Genomic DNA, 17435 nt, shown 5'->3' on the forward strand with positions numbered 1-17435 from the left:
CGCTCTGCAGTTGATTGACAATTGTCCAAATAGCGGTTTGTCAGCTGTCAGATTCTTCATCAAATAGGACGACAGTTGGCTTCTTTTGTTAATGGCTTCGCTAATAGTAGCATGCTCCTCCTTTAAGGTGCAAAACATGTACAACTAAAAATACCTTGTAAACATGCCCTATTTTTACTTTTGTCAATGAGTCATGTACGCATAAATGATTGTCAATTATAAGTAGTGGTGAAATTTATTATAAAGTTGAAATCAATTAGCAATTAGTAGTACTCGTGTTCGTATATGCATACGCATAAACAACTCATTACAATAGCATTTACCTGAACTTTCTATTCCAACTGTAATTTTAAGTCCAAGTAAATCCACCAATCCAACGCACACCATAAACTTGAAACAAATATGATGAGATCGTAGCAAAGGGACGATCTGTGAAGAGAGTTTTCAAGTTGGGTGCATTTGATGTGCGATAAGGAAAGTGATGACTCACTCGGACTTCTCTCATTTGGTCCACATCATCAATTCATCTTCATCCCCAAGTAGGACAAATTTAGAGTACATTATTTATGACTGCGAATTTCATGACAATGATCACGTCGGCTACCTAGTTTTTTTGTTTGATTCAGACAATGAAATCTGTATTATTGTAGAGTCAAAGGATTTAAGAATGTACATGACTTTGGAGGAAGATTGGGGTATAGGGTGCAAAAACTTGCAAATGATGCTCATTTGTTTGTATTTTATTGGGCTTGAACAAAATTATGATGTCAATTAGACAGTAGCCAGCCCCTAATCACGGATCACTGCCCTAATGTTATCAGGGTCGACATTCAAATATGATTTGAATACGTTAATTGTTTATCATAATAATTTGATAACATAACATATTAAATTATCTGTCGTAAGATAGTTTGAATTAATGTGTATACATGTCAGAGAAATGAACTCACCAATACCAGATAGGATTTTGTTGCATGCTTAACACGATGTTGTGGTTTTTATCCAATTTCCAAGTGGCAGAAGGAGGAGAGATTAGATAGAGAAATGTTGAGGGGACCAAATACCAGAGTGTTAAATTGGATGAGTCAGATGAAGCTTAACCGACATAAACCCTATTGACATCCAATCCAAAACACACAATCCTCTCAATTTGTGTCCAATCTGCTCCAATAAGACTAAGTTTTGCAAGCTGTACTGATGGAGGGCCAAATTGGACCCCCAAAATCAATGAATTTTATTTGGATTTACGGTTGTACTGGTTTGAAATATATATATATATATATATATATGTGTGTGTGTGTAGCGTGGTCCAGTAGGGGTCCTTTGGGGAAGATGGTCCAGAGGCTAGGGAGGAAAATGAGGACTTTCTTGTGATTGAGAAGGGCATAGTGAAGAAGGCCCTTGTGAAATAGGTGAAGTTGTTTGGTCAGTGCCATGTGAAAGCCTCATGGCTAGGAAGAACACAAGAAATTGTGTTTCCATTTCAAAATCAATCTTTGTTTTGATTTTCAAGATCATGACCGCGTACATTTATTGTTTTAACGAGTCAATGTTGCCAAAATTAGATATTTTATCAACTTGTTTTTTTCTTTCTTGATTTCCATGGATTTGACTTGGATTAGGGTATAGAAAGAAACAAACAGGTGAAGAGATTGGGAAAAGAAATAATGGAGTCAAAGATAGTGATGCCAAAGATGGCTTTAGTCTTGGATGTTGTTGATGTAAGTGGAAATTGAGTAACTCTTAGGTTTAACCGATTGTATACAAATATGTAACCTAAGCGGCTGTATACATACAACTATGTTTTTCTCTCTCATCAAGCAATGAAGAGGTCTGCTTACATCGATCTTGGATGGAATGGTGCCTTGCATAATTTATCTTCCCTTGATTGAACTATTGTACATATTTTGCATGATCTATATGCCATAGATTGCAAATACAGTAGCAATCATGTTATGGTACGCATTGTGACAATTGGTAAAAATTCCAACATAGAATTTGGTTTTGCAACTAAATGGAATTGGGATGTAATATTTTTTCTGAGCCAAAAAAAAAAAAGGAAAAGTCAGAAATTGCATAAAATTGTCCATACACTGCAGAAACTGCCCAGAATCTCAGCCAAAAGACATCTCAAAATTATGTATTAATGGTTGTATATATTGTTTCTTTGTACAAAGAAAAAATTGGTGGAGATAGCAATTTGCTCAGCCACCACACTACAAGACAGTATACACCTATTATCTATCTTCCTGCATAGAATGGCAGAAGAAACAAAGACAAAGGAAAAAAATGAAAAAATAATACGCACCCACTTCCATGTATTGCTTCCCCTTTTCAATGACGAGGATTTTACATTTTGAATGCCCAAATAAAAGAATAAATAAACAATTTTACAGAAGGGGCATGGATATAAAACAGGGAAAGAAAAAAAGAAAGAAAGATTTACAACAACAAATGCAATAGAATTTGAATTACTACTCCTACCTTAAGAAAACGAGAAAATCATGACCAAGTATCCTTAACCTCACTCATGTAAAAATTCGAAGGCAGGATGCTCAAGAAGTTCGTCTGCTGGTTTGACATCCGTGAAATCCTTCTCTTGCAGGGACGTAGAGAGGTCATCAACCGAGAAGGGGATGCTACATTAAGAAGCATGGATTAGTAGCAATTCAGAGTGCCCATTTTTCCTATATGGCTACAACTGGGAAAATGAAAACTAGGTAAAGAAAATAAGCGTTGCATCATTAGACAGTTTCAATTTTACCCCGTAGCTTGTAATATAACAATCAAGGAGGGCCAAAGCATTGTTCATAATGAAATCATAATATGCATAACAAAACATAAAAAGTATAGCCCGTTTTCATTTACCCCGAGGCATGTGTGTGCATGCATGCAAGTTTGTAGGTATATGTCTTTGTGCGGTCATTTTCCTTCGCTCTATCTTATAGCAGTAACTTATAAACAACCCTACTCCAAGAAACAGTAGTTTCTGGGGTCATGTTCAAGGATCTGCTATTCCGGATTAACAGAGAACATATGAACAGGGAAAAAGAGACCCCACCTGGAATTGTCGTCCAGCAAAAATGAGTTGCTGACAGCATTGTTGGAGTCCTCGGTCATAAGTACTCTCATACTGGAAATTACCTGTAAAATGAAAGAAATGATAGTCGTTACGTACAAAAATCACTGGATAACGGTATGAATCCAGACACTGCAACTAAAGAAGATATCGTCATTCGACCAAAAGAAAAATCGTCATAGACGAACTTACATCTGGAGATACGCTTCTTGTATTATAGTTGTCGTCCCAGTAGAGAGTGCATATTCTATACAGCTGTTGAACACTCAGGATCTGAAGAAACAAAGTGTTGATATGTGAGAGAGAGAGAGAGAGAGAGAGAAACAGAGAGAGACAGAGACAGAGACAGAGACAGACAGAGAGAGAGATTATTGGTTGTGTGGGAGTGTGTGTATGTATGTGTCTGACGACCATGCTGGACCAATTCAGATCATCAAATCATATTTGGTCATGGGATCACCACATGCACCTTCCGTATGGAAAACAAATGACGATAAATTTTTGCAGATACTAGAACAGGATTTCTATAATCACAGGAAAACAAGTAAAAACAGTTATTTGGGTCCTATTAAACAAATTATATTCAGTTTTTATGCACATCTAAGGACCAATGATCAATTATTAGGCCATCTTCTATCAAAATGTGGGTATCCCTACGAATTCCACTCACACACAACACAGAGAGAGAGAGAGAGAGAGAGAGAGAGAGAGAGAGAGAGAGAGAGAGAGAGAGACTCACAGGGCACAGATCATTGGTGATTTCATCGTAAGAAATTCTATACTTTTGATGTATGACCTGTTGATCAATGTGAGTTAAGATCAAGTAAGCTCCACAGCAAAAGATTTAATGATATAAATTTTAATATATGAGAAAGACCCCACAGTATGGAGTTTAGTAACACAAGAACAAATACAGGACATTAATACGTATCTTGTTGGACTACAATTGTGTGGTTCACAGTATCTTATTGGCCAATGCAAGTCAATATATGAATAACATTTATGTTAAATTATTTTCCCTAATTAAGCACAACCAAGTTTGAGAGAAATTTCACTTCTTTGTATGAAACGGCTAAGTTGTCAGTCATTCATGGGGAACATGGACTTTGCTGCATTAGCTATATTGGTATATGTATCACATCTAAAATAACCACATTGACCTCAAAGTAACACTAATATATATTTCTCTTGACACAAAGTGGATAAGCCTACCAGGAAACCAACAGCTTGTCTTATGTGCTTAAGTTCATCCCAAGATGAGCCTGCATACTGGAATCCATGGAGATGGAGTTATGAAAAGTCAAAAAATAAGGATAAATTTTAGTGCACATTGTGGCATCTCCCCATGGAGATACACTCCAAACTGGCATGAGATGAATTGAAAAAGTTACAAAAAGAAGGGGGAGAAGCACCTCTTCTTTTGCTTGACAACACCATAGCTCCAATTCAGCCAATCCAGATTTCACATACTCCCCATTGCTGAATGTACAACATTCACGGCGTAGAAGAAGACTAAAATAGAATAACATGTTAGAGTTAATTTAACTTTTCAGCAAAAATGATAGAAACTCCAAAGAGTAAACAAGCAATTACCTATTAAATAGTTGTACATTAATATATGAGAAAGTCTGAGTGAAGATCTCCTTGACAAGAATAGGAGGCACCTGAAAACCCCAGAATCATAAGGATAAAATCATTTGTATGCTCATTATGATGAAGAAAATAATAAAATACAACAAAATACATGAAGTAAAATATGTGGCATTACCCAAACTAGTAAAGCATAGTAAAGAAAAAGTGTTATAAGTTTCTTACAAAATTTTCTTTCAATGTGCTAAGGAAAGTGCTAAGGCTATCAATAATGCTCTGCCAGTGACTCGCAGTAGAATCTTTCCCAAAGGACCGCCCAGATCTTAGTACGCCCTTTGACGTTCTTGGTGCCTATATATATCACCATTAGAGATGAAAAAAGCATTCAAAGTGAAAACATAAAAGTAAAGAATTAGGATAAAGGAAACAAATTTAATTGACAGACTCATTCGAAAGGTAAGGGAAAAGATTCTCAAAAGTCCAAAACCACACAAGACGATCAAGTGAATGGATATCAGAAATGGTATCAGGGCCACAGTCCCTCTTGGTAGGATTAAGACGTTTTTCCAGTGAGATAAAGAGCTTAAATAAAACTCAGCATACCTGGATACACGAAGAAATGAATGATGACAACTCTTTTTTCAAGTTGTCTCGAATGATGCCGTATATTTTCTCCACATAGGCTGTAAGCTGCTGCTTGAAAAGTAATGCTGGGTACTTAGCCTCCACTTGGCGTACTACATCAACTGCAGATGCAGAAAGGTTTGCAAAAGAAGGGGATGAGCGGAAACCCTGCAATTACAGAACCATATTAAATAAGAGAGGAGTGAAATTTGCAAGAAATAAGTCAACATAATAATGCAGCTCAGAAAAAGTATGAGTTAAAAAGAACAAACCAAAAAAAAAAAGGAGAAAAAGAATTTGGATACCATGGTCATCCTCCCAAAGAGAGATGTTGGAGCAGGTGGCTTCCGGTGTGGAGTTGCCCCAGTTGCACCAGCACCCTTTAGACTTCGTTGGAGTAAGAATAATAATGCAGATGTATTTGACAACCAGTAAGCCATGTGATCATTGTTGTCTTGGTTCTGGAATCAATAAAGACAAATCACTTCATTATTGATTAAAATGGCATGTTTTTACATCATCTTTCTCCTGCTTAGAATTATCCCATTTAACGTTAAACCATGCATTCTGTCTTTTCCAATCAGATGAGTTGTGATAATGGCCTGGATGTAGATGATTATTCTTTCCTTGTGGTTTGAATAAATGTCACGCTGAGACAAGATAGGATACTTGAAAGTAAATTTGTTTTAGATGGAATCTAGTAAATTAGGTCTAGTTTGAAACAACATTGATCAGTTACCTCAATTTCCGAACCAATCATCTGAATGAGACGATCAAATACACTAGTCCTTTCAGCCTCAAAAGATTTCCAGTGGAGAAGACATTTGTAGATGGTAAAGGCTGCAACAGGCTTTCCTTGACTGAACCCAATGTTTTTCACAACACAGTTGATAAGAGCATCAACACTCTCCTGTGGAGAAGTACCAGGCATGACGTTAAATGAAACCAACCTACCAAGACACACACACGCACACACACACAGAGCACCCCCGCGGGGAGGGGGATTCAAAGGATTTTTGTAGTACTAAGAACATACATGTTGGCGTTCAATTACTGATCTCCTCAACTTGCTATCAGATTCGGTCCCAAACTTCTTCACTGGTGTTGCATTTTGTGGTTCCTGAAAAGACATGTCTTTCAATTACCAAAAGATAGGAAAAGCGAGCACCTATGTGGGGAAATATTGATGGAAACAGAAGGGAAAAAAAAGTAAACTTACATTGTCTCTGTTTTCTTCGCTCACATGATGACCATTTTCCACTCTCTGTAAAATGAATAACATAACTCAATGACCGAGAGAGAGAGAGAGAGAGAGAGAGAGAGTGAGTGAGTGATACCTGAGGTTCCAGAGTTGGTGGATGCTCTGGTGGCTTTTTAACAGGTGTACTTAGCTGGTGCCGCCGAAGAGTTTGGTTTTCATATTCAATGTCAGAAAATTTTTCTTCAAGCCTGCGAATGAAAGTACCAAAAATCGCTATGAGAGAGAGAGAGAGAGAGAGAGAGAGAGCATGACTGGTTGCAATTTGAATGATAGGCAGTGTAAGTGTAACGCAGTCCAATTAGCACATTATGCTCCAACTGTACTATCGATCTAATTAGAATTTCTGCTTAATCACACAAAAGAAGCTTCACTGAAATAACCTTTGCATGGTAGTCTTTAATTGAACAATTTGTGATTCTGCCTCCAAAGCTTGCTTCAACCTTTCTTCACTCGTTTTGTTTGCCTCTTCATATTTTTTCTCTGTTTCATCAATTTTCTTCTCCAGTGAGTTCACCAAAGCCTGCAACACATTTCGATAAGCAAGACATCAGCAAATAGAAATGCACGAGTTCACTCCCCCCAAACTCACTGTACATTTTTGCTATATCAAGTCTCAATATAAAAGTATAGTAGTCTAGAACAAACCGTACATCGTATACTTTTGGGCACCTTACCTTAAGTTTTTCATTTTCATTGGTGAGCTTCTCCATCATGGCATGATCAACAACTGGAACCTCCTGAATTATTGGAACTTTTTCTTCTGCTCTTCTTACAGCTTCACGTTCCTTCTCAAGCATTGCCTTAGTTTCTTTAAATTGAACTTGCATATCTTGCAAAGCAGACTGCAGCTTTTCATTTTCTTGTGATTTGGCTTCTTCCAAGTCAGCCTACAAGTAGCAGAATATTCAAAAAGAGAACATATCAAAATATTGGCAAACACATTTAGCTATTGTCCTTTTTTTCCTAGATTTTTTTCGTTTTTTTTGTTTTTTTTTTGTTTGATGTATCCACAGTGCACTTTCCAGTAGACATCATATTCGAATGAGACACACAGTGTAACAAAAATACCATACCCAAAGTAGTTTTGCTCACCCCAAAATGCCAATGAACATGCCCAGTACTCTGAAACAAGTTCTATTAAATTCATTATTATGCTTACCCTCATGCGTTTCTCCAGTTGTAACCTCCATGTCAATTCTTCAACTTGCTTCTCTAATTTATTTTTGGCAGCTTGGAGGGCTCCTGTTTCCCTTGCAGCCTGTATAATAATACAATAAAGAAATGAGACCCTCTGAATTTGAATTGCCAAAAGTGGACAATGACAAAGTTAACTGCTAGTCTGCTGCAGAAGGGAAACATACTTAAAGAAACATGACAAACAATCCTATCTACATAGTACATGGAAACTTTATGTGGCTCCATATATGACGTGTGGATATAGAGCTCCAAAAGATACCATCCTTTAGCTAAAATGTCCAAAGTTATATCCTCAAGCATTAAATGAATGATGCATACGTTCATCGGGACATAGCCATAGCCAAAGAACTGCTGTGAAAAGAAAATAAAAAGAGAGCTCCTTACCATCTTAAGCTTTCGTAGTTCAGCACGAGCGACTCTTCCCCTCCAAGCACACTGTGTGGTAATTGCAGCTTTCTTTGTCTTCATATAACGCAAGCGTGCCAAGAATCTGCGACACTGGCTCTGCAATTACCAAAGTGATTCTAAATTTTTAAAGGAAACTTGAAACCATAAATATTTGAGCCAGATATGGCAATAGAAAGGAATGCTAGACATTTAAACAACTCGTTGAAACATGTTCAAAACTATAAAAGAAAAAAGGTATTGGCAATTCATGTGTAACTAGAGAAACATAAATAAACCAAACAACTTAAAAACTTTTAAAACGGTGATCTATTTTCTCAATAAATCATTTTACCTGAATGATAATTGCTGCTCTGGTCTGCCTTCTGAAGCGTAACTCATTACGAGCAGTCATCCCTCGCATGCCTGTCTGAATAGATACAGCGGAGCAATACAATTCTTTGAATGCTTCCCTAGCAAGATACATCCGCAAATACCTTTGGATCATCAGACAGGAAGCTTCTCTCCGCATGCCCTGATAGACATGTCGAGCAAGTTGTCCTACAATTGATAAGCAAAACATCACAACAATTATGCGATAGTCTCAAGGTTAAGTTGTCCTACAAATGATATAAGCAAAACATCACAACAATTATGTGTAGGTTTCAATAGAAAAAAGCACTAACCTACAACTTAAAAACTTGAAAAACATATAACAAATTTACCTCTGCAAGCAGCTTGGAGCCGTATTGCAGAAATACGGAGCAGAACAAAACTTCTTTTAGCCAAATAAGAACGAACTTTCCTTTGAATAATACTAGCCGATCTTCCAAGGACCTCACTTCTACGAGCATCCAATTCCGCCATTTGGCCAGCCCTAAGGAAGACCTTTGTTTTACCAATCTGAAAACAAGAATAATATAAGATATATTGTAAAAACCAATTCACAAAACAAATGTACAAGTATCACAGTGACAATGTTTCTTTATAAGAATAATGCACTTTTGTATCATGCAAACTTAGAATTGCAAACTGTAAAGAAAAATTAATCAACTGATCAAGTAATTACCTGATAGCCTTCTAGGCCCACCTTCTCTAAAAGTCTCTCACAAGCATTGACCTCATCAGTACTGCCATGATATAACATAAGCACAGAAGAAAAATTAGGACCTTTGACATATGCCTCAAAATCTAACTAACAAGACCAATCAAAATTTACAACTCCCCAAAAAAGCAACAGACCTCCTATCCAAAACTTCAGGTGCAAGGAGGCCAAATCGGTCTATAAATTCATCAAAAGCTTTTCTAGTAGGATATCCAGCACAACTTATCCTGATTGCCTCCATGACCCCCTGAATTCAAACCATATACAGATGCACGGGATCTTAATTACAACACTATAGGAAGAAAGCAACCTGAAGATGTCAACATTCCCTTACCCCACAGCGGAGTTGTTGTAAAACATTTTTGTTCTCGAAGATTGCTGGCTTAAGAAGGTTATTGGGTTTTACACAGCGTATGTAATGTGGCTCAGTAGAACTGAGAGTTTCAAGCAATTGTTGCAATTGTTGCTGCATAAAGCACAAAAGAGGTGTTCATAATCCAAGCCAATAAACAAATCATTTGCCTTAAAAGGACTATTAGTTAGTCAGACCTTAAACCGAGAACCAATTGAAGAGAACTTTGACGTCTTGGATGAATCCTCAACTAAGGAGGTAAACATGCCTGAGACAAAGGAACAATTTGAAGCACTCAAAAGTGCTTGATGCTCAGCAACCACATAGTCCTTGTTCTTGTCCAGAAACAGTTCAGTTTGATAAGTGACCTGCAAATTATATCAAACCTTGTTACTTGTAACATTTAAGATTGTAAACTCTATAATTAAAACATAATGTGAACTAAAACTAACAGTAATTGTAGTCTCTATACAAACAAGTACACTTACATCCCCAGCATAATGGCAAATTGTGAAGTCACTTTGTGATAATTTTGGTTTAGTGAAGCGCTTATGATTCTTGAATGTCTGATATAACTTTTGGGCAAATGTTTCATGTGTTGATCTTGGAAACATACTACAAAATACAAGCCTCGGTTATCTCACAGCAAAAGGGTCAGTCTAATTTTAAAAACAAAAAGTACTTAACTAAACAATGGTAAGTCACGGGTATCCATGTGGCACAAAAGGACTGTCACTTACCAAGCTTCGTCCAGAAGAGCAATTATGCCACCAGGTTTCTGAAATCAGATATATGTAAACTTTAAATTTACAGAATATTATAAAGATTACTAAACGATAATCGTCGATAAAATAACATGTGCAAAATTCTATTTATAACCAAAAAAATTACAAATCTACTTGCAACATAATCATCAAACTTTAAATAAAGAAAAACAGCAATATATGGTGTTAAATAGTGGCAAAGAAAAATAAATACAGAAATGTTGAAAATGTCAAATTTCTGTAAACATAAGAATTCACTAAAGAAAGTTAGTCAGGAATTTATGCAGAGTTAGACAGTAGTTACCTTTTCAATTAGATCTAGAATATCTTGGTTGTCAACAAACTCAATGTAACTCCAGTCAATCTCTTCTTTTGTATATTCTTCTTGCTCCATTTTGAAAACGTGCTGCCCAACAAAATAATACAATCAATATAGATGTACTGAAGAAATGTACAGGATACTATGGATAATAGGAAGTCCCAAACCTGATTGAAATGTTGTTGAAGCTTCTCATTTGTCAAATTGATGCAAAATTGCTCAAAACTGCAAAATCCATAAGCTAGTAAGCATCAGAAGAAAGACCCCAGCAAGCAAGTCTCCAAAAATGGATCATCACACTCTAAGCATGTGTAAATCAAATGATATCTATGCATCATGTGGATTCACAGACAGTAGGACCACCATGTCCTGCTGTCATTTTGTGGAACTTCCGGCCAACCCCTAGGTGATCACCACAAGAGCAGGAGATTGAACAAGTGACACTGTAATAACATTATGCTAATAGTAGTAATTTATGATCCTCAATAAGTTCTGGTGGAAATCTAGAGTGTTCACCAGAGCCCAGTGGATTGGTCAGATTATGAGAGTATAAAACCTTGGAAATAACTGATGAAAGATGATATCCAACTATTTTGCATCTGAATCACATGCTATTGAGGGGATGGGGATGTTTCTTCACTCGGCAAAACTATTTCATGTCAATTATGAAAACAAAAGACATACTGATTAAGCACCTGTTAGTTTTGAAGCTCTCAAATCCATAAATGTCCAAGACCCCAATTAAGAACTTAGATTGAGGGTCTTGACCAATTGAACTGTTAATCTTATCTACAAGCCTGCACAAAAGAAAACAACAAAAATAAAATAAAATAAAATCACAGAGCAATCAGAAACAGCAAAAATTTCAATTTATGGTTCCAAATTGAAGAAAGGAAACAGTAAAACCAAAAAAAGGTCCACACTAGTATATCTTCATTCAAATTCTTCTGATAAGGAAGCTTACCAATCAAACAACCTGGAGTACACAATTTTAGCCAGAGCATCTCTACTGACGGCTGCAGCTTCTGGATCCAGCCATTTTGTTATCGTTTCATCACGAGTTACAATTACACGTTTGCATAGAGAATCTTCTAGTGCCTTCACATCACACCTGAACAAAAGGTATCAAAGATAAGGCTAAAACATATGGGGAGCCAAACTTGAAATAAGGGCATCCGATTGTGTGCCAATGTGTCAATGAAATTCCATATTTACATGAAAAGCTCAGCAGCAGTTTTTAGGTGGAACCAAGATTTTTCGTCCTTTGGCATGGACGAGTCCATTTCCTTTCCCTTTGCAAATTCAATGTTTCCAAGATGCAGAATTGCTGCCACAACTCGAAATATTGCATCCTAATTGCAGTAGAAAGCAAAGAGAAATTAAAAATTCAAGGCTATTTTAAAAAGATAAATTATCATTTGAAGCTACTCCCTACATTATACCTGTTCATTAGAACTCATCCCAACAACTTCCATTGCCCTCCTTGTTGCAATGTATTCTTCAGAATCATCAACCCCATCCAACTCATAGCAATTTGATTGATTTAAATAATGGAATGTTTTAGGGTGTCCCAATTTGTACCTCTTAACATCCTGCAAATGACAAAGAAAAGGCAGTCTATGCTGTAAGAAAAGAAACCTGGAACTTTGCTTGGTACAGTTCAAGCCATGACAAGAAAGAAAGATCTGTGAAAAAAACAAGCTTCTACATATATCTTTTGTGTCGAAATCTGCATGCACACTAAAATCAGATCCCTTTTTCAGGTCTGTATCCAGGATCATTAAGATATTTTCCATTCACTTGAGGGACATAGAAATATTAGGATTAAATGTGCAGCACATAAGGTTCATAACTCTTGCCATAAAACAAGTGTAGGTCAAGAAAGCCAAGATTCATTACCTCTGGTGGTGCAGCACAAAGCATGTAGAAACAATGATAATTTCTCTCAGGATTGGAGACCTGACAAACGCGTGATCTTTCAAGCAAGTAAGTTCTTATAGCCGCTCCGGAGATCCTCCCACTCTGATCAAACTGAAGCTCAACAAACTTACCAAAACGACTGCAGAAATCACAACATGCAAATAAATGTATTACCCAATAAAAAATGTAGTATACACAAAATTCATGGCATGGGAAATGGGAGCATTTACCTGGAGTTATTGTTTCTAACAGTCTTCGCATTTCCAAATGCTTCTAAAACAGGATTTGACTGAAAGTCACAAGAAACCCGAACACACTCATGTCATAAAGATGGTAAATTAAAGATAAAAAATAAAAAAGTTTTGGAACAAAAAACAGTATCGAATCTTATGACTTCTCATCTCCAACAAATTGAGGTTCTAATCCTTGGTACCTCCAACACTTGCTGCTCAACAGTCCTCCCTTCAGCAACAGCTCTCCCTCCCATGTAAGCAAGATAGCGCATAAGCAGTTTGGTGCTTTCTGTTTTACCAGCCCCACTCTCTCCACTAACCAATATTGACTGACTTATTCCATCATTTATCATAAGTCTGTAACCAAACAAATGGACCTTTTCATTGTTGGATGGACAAGAAGATAGAACAAAAAAATAAACAAACTACAATGCAAAAATGTACCTATATGCCGCATCTGCAACAGCAAACGGGTGTGGGCTCAGTTCACCAAAGTCTGCCCCTTTATATTGTGCCATCATATGACTATCATAAAGATGAGGTAATCTTCTAAAAGGATTCACGGCGATCAAAATGTTCCCTGTGTATGTCTGGAAACAATGTTTAGTCTATTAGATCATTGGCTTTCATGTATTAAAAGGATAAATTAAAAGCTCACACACACAACCTGACCGTCCCCACCCCACCAACAAACCAAATTGAATACATACATAAGAAGGATTTGAGATGGCATAACTTTTAAGTTTATTGAACACTTACGTATATTTCATTGATATCATATCTTGATCGTAGATTATCTAGAACACCTGGTTCATGCAAATAAGCCAGCTTTGTCATATCATCCACTCCACAGGGTGGGGCTTCAGCATCTTTAGGATAGATATTGGAAGCTTTAACAACAACCTGCAGTTTCCACCCAAATGGAGAAAGCGAGGAAGCAAAATCAACAGAAATATCAGAACAAGCTAAAGGCAGAGGTGACACAAGAAATAATTGTGAACAACGGTTCAACATAGAAAATCATTAATAGACAATGGCATGCACGAAAACATAGTGAATAATAAATAAATGCACTCACCGTTTTCCCTGAAGTGCAGAGAACCTTGATCTGTTCACCTTTAACCTCCACAACTTCACCATCTATCCAAGCTTCTTCGGGGTCCTCCAACCAAACAAGAGATCCAACCACTAAACTCATAGCAACAGCCTAAAAAGCAAAGAGTCTCATTTGTTAACATATGGAGCGAACTATTAGAATGGTAACTGAGCATCATCAAACAAACAAATACGACAGGTGCCACTTAGTACCAGCAACAATACCCAAAGTGCAAAGGAAAGATTTTCTTTCAATTTTCAAAACCAAGGAAACGTCAGAATTAAGTAGAAGAATTGGTATATGTTAACTTGAGAATCAATTTATAAGCCATATTCAGCATGGAATAGTTTGAATATTTGACCCTTTGAAGTTCAAACTCAATTCCAAATTACTGGCAACACAAAAGCAACCATGTCAATAAGTTCAAGTAAGGGCATCCAGTTCCAATTCCAAGACTCTATTTTCCTGCTACCCAACAAAACCTATCTGTTGTTCAGTGACTGATTTAGTCATGGTCGTGTAATCTGCGGCCAGACCATTAGTAGCTTATTGCATATGAACACCCCCCAAAAACTGATATCCAAAATTACTAACCGTGTTGAGTTACAAAAGTCTCACTGTCATCAAATATATTCTTAGGCTTTAAACAGTGTTGCCAACATGTTAAAGCTACTGAAGATGAAGCTCGAAACAGGTGCTCACTAAATCTAGATGGGCATTTCAATATGACAGTATAAATGAACAAATCTTAATGGCATCTATCCAGACAAAATGACACAAACGAAAGGAAATCAAATTTCTTTTCTACTTCAAACCAAACACAGATCAGTCCACAAAGAAAGTAAACCAATGACAGCAATCAAATCATCCACAAGTTCAATATAAAAATGACAACCCAGAACTCCAAATGAATAAAATATACACAAAAACAAAAAACCAATAGAAATATTCAAAATATAAATACCATTTAAACAGAGAACTGATCGGATCAGAGACTTGGGTTTGCTTCTGGATCTACTCCCAGCCTTCCCCAATAAAGACCATTCAAATTCAGCAACAAAGTTTCCAACTTCTCCTCCTTCCACTACAATCTTTGCTGGTATTTCTTTGAAACAAATCAAAAATAAAAATAATGGAAAATGAAATTAAAAAATGAGAAGCTTAAACCCTTCAACAACCCAAATAACTTGAAGAAGAGATTAAGCCCCTTTCTGCTGTTCAAGCAGATTCTCTTGTTCTTGTGTTGCTTTGTTGTCTTTTGTTTGCTACTTCCCTCCGCCTATCCAACTTCGTTTGGACTTTGGTTTTATTTTTTCGGGTCTCAAAGTTTTATTAACATAATTGTTACTAACTTGCTATTAAGGATTTAATTAACAAAAATAAAACGCCAATCAAGTCGCTTAAGTTTCCGAAACTACCCTTAGATCTTGACGGTAATTACGTAATTTAAGACCCGGTCCCGCTTGAGTTCACAACGTTGTCTGAACTTTTTACCTTAAAATATCGAATCGCGGAGGCGGTAAACTCTCATTTCACATTTTGTCAACCTACTTTTCTTCCAACCTGTCAAATGTTTTCTATTTTTTTTCTTTTGTCAATTTGATCCTATTACAAATTCACACTATATTATTGTTCAATTAAAAAATAGACCACCAAAAATTTAAGGTTAACATAGACCACTAAAAATTTGAGCATATGGTAGAGAATTTTTATATTTTTAAAATATAAGCGATAGTATAAACTATAGGAAAATGAGGTTTCACACACACACAACAAAGATGTTATGGGGATTCAAACATGAGACCTCTGATCTGTCATGCAGGAATTTTAGCATTAAAGTAAAAGTCATTTTCAATTACTATGTATGCTTAACATAATATGAAACTGTGAGTAAATGTTGTGATAAATATACTAACTTTTGATAAATATTTTTCATAAAACAAATTTGGTAAGAATAAATAGGGTAACTCATTCAAACATATCAGAGGCTGCCTTTTTTTTCTCTAAAATATTCTCCATGTTCCTTCATCTACATGATGTATGAACCAAATGTGTTTTTGGCATCACTAAATGTTAATTTTAAATTTTTTTTGGGTATTTTCTCAACTGCAAGTCACAAACTTCTTGTGAGGGTGCACAAATTCTTCAATGTGACATGCATAAATGTGCCTTGTCCTACTCCTACATATAATCTTTATGAATTTGTCTTTTACAAAATTACCCTTATTAAATAACTATACCATTTATAGAATCTGCTATGTGTTGATGGCTTATGAACCCCAAAAAAAAAAAAAAAAAAAAAAAAACCCAAAAGAAAACTATTGAAAATCCAGAAGGCTAACTTCGTAATAATATGTCAAATTTGTGGGTAGTTCTGGGAGTGGAAAAATATTAGGGCTAAAAGACGGCATTAAAACCCAACATATGTGGAGAATATTCAGGTTAAGGTAAACCTATTAAACTGGTTAAAGTCAACAATTATTACAAGAAAACATAAGGAAGGCCAATAACAAGGAGCCACGTAGCTGTTAAGGCCATCTCATATCGGAAGGAAAATAAACCGGGCCACGCGCCTCCTTTAATTACATGAACAATTTTCCTTTTTTAGTTAATTGCATAAATTCCTTTTTTCCATTTCTAGTTAATTACATGAATTTTTTTTTCCTTATCGAGTAAATTACATGAACCTGAAAACTATGACCATCCGAACGATAATTTACTTTGATTTAATTTAAACGACCGTCTAAATCCATTAAAAATGAAAGAACGCCATAAACTTTTTTTTTGTTTGTTTAAAAACTCACATATTGTATAACAACTCAAAAAAAAATCTTAAATTTTATCCAGATTTAAATTCGAAGAAAAATACCTAACTTTTAGCTTTGACCATATTGTCTCCAACCTAAAATATTTTTGGGTCGTTTCTCAAATAAACTTATATCAACAAAACTATATGAGAATTTAAAGTAGAAAATACAAAGAGAGATAAGTTTTAGAATATATAAATGAATATTATGATATTATTGACTCCATACGTTGATAGACATACTCAAGGATAATTGTGATAATTTGTCCGACACTTGATTGAGATTCTCAAGTTTTAAATGCCAAATTATATTTATGCAACAAAATAGGTTAAGAACACTACTTATTAATAGCTTCGGACCTCCATAAAGTCTCATTTAGTTCACTAAATAGCAAAAATTAATTTCAGCAATTTAGTTTACGGCTCACCAAGATCTTATATAGGCAAAATCTTAGGTCCACTACTGACTCCATATGACTTTCAAAACAATTGGAAAAAAATTGTCATTGAAATATTATATAAAATGAACCTTTCACTTGAATATGTCATCCAAATTGAAGAATATATATGAGGAGTAGGAAGACAATAGAACGAAATTAAAGAAAAAAACTGGTGCGCGTGAGTATGTGAGCGTGGGTTTAAATTGCAGTCTTAACTCTCAAGGCAGGAAAAAAAACTCGTGAGCACGTTGCGAGTCTTTAGGAC

The 17435-nt window shown here is 35.9% G+C and overlaps 1 protein-coding gene across 2 annotated transcripts; it reads right to left on the reverse strand.

The window, feature by feature from the left end:
- Nucleotides 1–2114: 2114 nt before the first annotated feature.
- On the reverse strand, nucleotides 2115–15234 carry LOC117637416 (myosin-6-like). 2 transcript variants are annotated; one of them, XM_034372297.1, is made up of 39 exons: nucleotides 14889–15234; nucleotides 13907–14035; nucleotides 13588–13731; nucleotides 13273–13418; nucleotides 13029–13185; nucleotides 12826–12884; nucleotides 12575–12734; nucleotides 12118–12267; nucleotides 11891–12027; nucleotides 11640–11786; nucleotides 11371–11472; nucleotides 10843–10900; nucleotides 10661–10762; nucleotides 10333–10370; nucleotides 10081–10207; nucleotides 9790–9960; nucleotides 9575–9706; nucleotides 9378–9487; nucleotides 9205–9265; nucleotides 8861–9038; nucleotides 8491–8696; nucleotides 8136–8255; nucleotides 7714–7812; nucleotides 7229–7441; nucleotides 6935–7074; nucleotides 6631–6742; nucleotides 6513–6557; nucleotides 6330–6413; nucleotides 6033–6203; nucleotides 5599–5754; nucleotides 5273–5461; nucleotides 4895–5020; nucleotides 4673–4743; nucleotides 4492–4591; nucleotides 4292–4348; nucleotides 3819–3875; nucleotides 3272–3352; nucleotides 3062–3144; nucleotides 2115–2639 (listed from the first exon to the last, which is right to left on the reverse strand). In XM_034372297.1, exons 1-39 carry the CDS (start codon nucleotides 14889–14891, stop codon nucleotides 2525–2527), a joined length of 4536 nt encoding a protein of 1511 aa, XP_034228188.1. In that variant the 5' UTR covers nucleotides 14892–15234; the 3' UTR covers nucleotides 2115–2524. The 2 variants fall into 2 exon arrangements, with proteins under 2 accessions (XP_034228188.1, XP_034228189.1); XM_034372298.1 differs by lacking the exons at nucleotides 13029–13185; nucleotides 13588–13731; nucleotides 13907–14035; nucleotides 14889–15234 and having other exon boundaries at nucleotides 13273–13333.
- Nucleotides 15235–17435: the final 2201 nt, after the last annotated feature.

Source organism: Prunus dulcis, chromosome 8 (genome assembly GCF_902201215.1).
Source record: "Prunus dulcis chromosome 8, ALMONDv2, whole genome shotgun sequence".
Lineage (NCBI taxonomy): Eukaryota > Viridiplantae > Streptophyta > Magnoliopsida > Rosales > Rosaceae > Prunus > Prunus dulcis.

What these genes read in the sequence shown, in the direction of transcription:
- LOC117637416 (XM_034372297.1), bottom strand. An exon ending in CAGTAATTGAACGCCAACAT is followed by an intron (nt 6,204 to 6,329) that starts GTATGTTCTTAG and finishes ACTTCTCCACAG; the next exon opens with GAGAGTGTTGATGCTCTTAT. An exon ending in GTTGTCAAGCAAAAGAAGAG is followed by an intron (nt 4,349 to 4,491) that starts GTGCTTCTCCCC and finishes CATGGATTCCAG; the next exon opens with TATGCAGGCTCATCTTGGGA.